The sequence below is a fragment of the Musca autumnalis genome, unplaced genomic scaffold, assembly GCF_047663935.1.
Source record: "Musca autumnalis isolate F117 unplaced genomic scaffold, ASM4766393v1 scaffold_2, whole genome shotgun sequence".
Lineage (NCBI taxonomy): Eukaryota > Metazoa > Arthropoda > Insecta > Diptera > Muscidae > Musca > Musca autumnalis.
Genome location: NW_027411755.1, coordinates 45,293,303 through 45,295,601, shown reverse-complemented (window position 1 = coordinate 45,295,601; position 2,299 = coordinate 45,293,303). Strand labels below are relative to the sequence as shown.

The 2,299-nt window shown below is 32.9% G+C and overlaps 1 protein-coding gene across 1 annotated transcript; it reads left to right on the top strand.

Annotated features, from left to right (window-relative positions):
* Positions 1–2,299, top strand: LOC141393964 (BTB/POZ domain-containing protein 2-like). The gene is made up of 4 exons (XM_073967638.1): positions 1–230; positions 331–628; positions 777–1,233; positions 1,379–2,299. Exons 2-4 carry the CDS (start codon positions 564–566, stop codon positions 2,030–2,032), a joined length of 1,176 nt encoding a protein of 391 aa, XP_073823739.1. The 5' UTR covers positions 1–230; positions 331–563; the 3' UTR covers positions 2,033–2,299.

The following is a 2,299-nucleotide window of genomic DNA, read 5'->3' as shown; positions in this document are numbered from 1 at the left end:
AATATGAGGGAAATTCCCTTTATTTTAAAATGTAAACCGCAAAAATCGTAAAAAATAAACAAAACCAATGACTCACTGATAATAAATAAATAAATAAACATACGGCTACACGCTATTTACTTTTACATCATTCCTTAAGCTGCAGATTTACTGCGAACAACGTCTTACAAGGATACAAACTAAAATATCAAATTATTAAAGGACCAAAAAAAAATTGTTCATGGTGGAGGGTATAAACTTAAAAATCTTTTACTTGTTTTTTAGTATAGACTAAGGGTATTTAGCTGTCGGCAAACCCAACTGATTCTTTTTTCTTTGTTTTATTTTCAGCAATGAATATGAGGGAAATTCCCTTTATTTTAAAATGTAAACCGCAAAAATCGTAAAAAATAAACAAAACCAATATATGTATTTGCAAACAACCGGGACTATGAGATAGTGAGTGACTCGACGTACTGAAGTGTGACTGAAAATGATACAAAGAAGAACAGTTCCACGGTATTTGTTGCTGAATTCAGTGTGGAATTAAATTTAAAGTTGATAAAGAAAATAAAACGAGGATCATGGAAGCTCCAGTTGAAACACAATTACCAGATGCAAAAAATGAAGAAATTTCGACAGAAATAAGGTATATAAAATACATATGACATTGTGAAATTGTATCTGCAAAATACGGTGATTCAACAACACAACACCCTGCCTCCTATTTTTTCAGCTCCAGTTTTTAGTTTGTTCTGCTTAAATTATTTAATTTTTCTTTCATCTTCCTTTTTCAGAATGCCTCCAAAATTTGAGGCAATGATTGTTAATGCCTTTACAGTGGATTGTAAATTTGTTGTTGGAGAAAATCTTGGACCACCTCAACCCATATTCGGTCATAAATTAATGTTTATACTAAATTCCCAAGTATTTGAATCAATGCTTTCGGGACATTTTCTGGAAGCTAAAAGTACTGAAATTCCTTTACCAGATGATGATCCAAATACTTTTCGTAATTTACGTCTTGTATTGTATAATCTACGAGGTGCACAAACGGAAGTAAATTCGTTCAATCTCAACGATACAATTAGTTTGTATAAACTATGTGATAAATACATGTTTAAGGCCATCGGAAAATTATGTGCTGAACATTTGAAAAGTTTCCTCGAGACGGAGGATGGAAATCAATTGATAATGATTTTTGCCGTTGCTGTGGAATTACGAAACTCGCAGTTATTGGAGGATGTTAAAAATGTAAGTTAGAGTGAGTTTAGATTTACGAAATCCGCTCGATTTCAAATGTCAATTCCATGGCGTATATGTCAAATAAATCCTCGTTATAAATCTACTGGATTTTATTATACAAACATTTTTTATTGATATTTGTTTTTTCTTCCAGAAACTATATGCCATCCAATATGCTCTCCTGCCAAGTCTCTGCGAATTGAATCCCTTACAATTTATGGAATATATTGAATTATACATGACACAGGATGCAGAAATTATAAATCATTTAGACTTATTTAAAGCTATCGAAAAGTATTTAACAGTTAATGAGTTAATACCTCAAGAACTATCGGAGACTAAAGATGCTGCACAAAAACCTGCTGCCACTCTGTATGGCCAAGAAGCTGTTGTCCTCCTTAGTGAAGAAAGATCATTGGAATTACTCGAAAAGTTACTGTCAAATATAGACTTTATTAAGATCAAGATTGAAGATTATCTTGCCGGTCCAGGTGTTTCGAAAATCCTAACATGGCAACAAAAATATATTATTTTATCACAACTATGCTCTGGTGAACCCAAACCATCTGTGGCATCTCCGTCCCCACAGTTAAATAAGATGAGTGATGGTAACTCACAACTATGCTCTGGTGAACCCAAACCATCTGTGGCATCTCCGTCCCCGCAGTTAAATAAGATGAGTGATGGTAACTGTTTAGCTTCTAAACAAATTGGGCAAAATCCCACAACAAAAAAAGAGCAGCAACCGGGGAGCAAAACTGGAGCCAACGAAGATAGGAAAAAAGGCACAATAGCAAACAGAAAATAAAAAGAATAAAAACACTTTTTTGTATTCCCGAACGATATCGGTTAAAAAGAAACACTTTCCTTTTATTATTATAAAAAATCCACAAACAATTCCGACAATGTTTATTTAAAATTCAAAGTTGTTTGAAATTAATCGAATTTTAATCTACAAAAGCGATAGCGCCAAATATAATTACGCGCTCGAACAATGATAACTCAACTATATTTAATAATTTCAATAAAAAACGCGTCTTTGCGCTCGAATAGCAAGACCAACTATAACTATAAA

Bases quoted from the DNA above. Each gene is read 5' to 3' on its own strand.
- LOC141393964 (XM_073967638.1), top strand. From the start codon at position 564: ATGGAAGCTCCAGTTGAAACACAATTACCAGATGCAAAAAATGAAGAA. The intron at 629-776 runs GTATATAAAATA...TTCCTTTTTCAG, and splicing joins GAAATTTCGACAGAAATAAG to AATGCCTCCAAAATTTGAGG. The intron at 1,234-1,378 runs GTAAGTTAGAGT...TTTTTCTTCCAG, and splicing joins TATTGGAGGATGTTAAAAAT to AAACTATATGCCATCCAATA.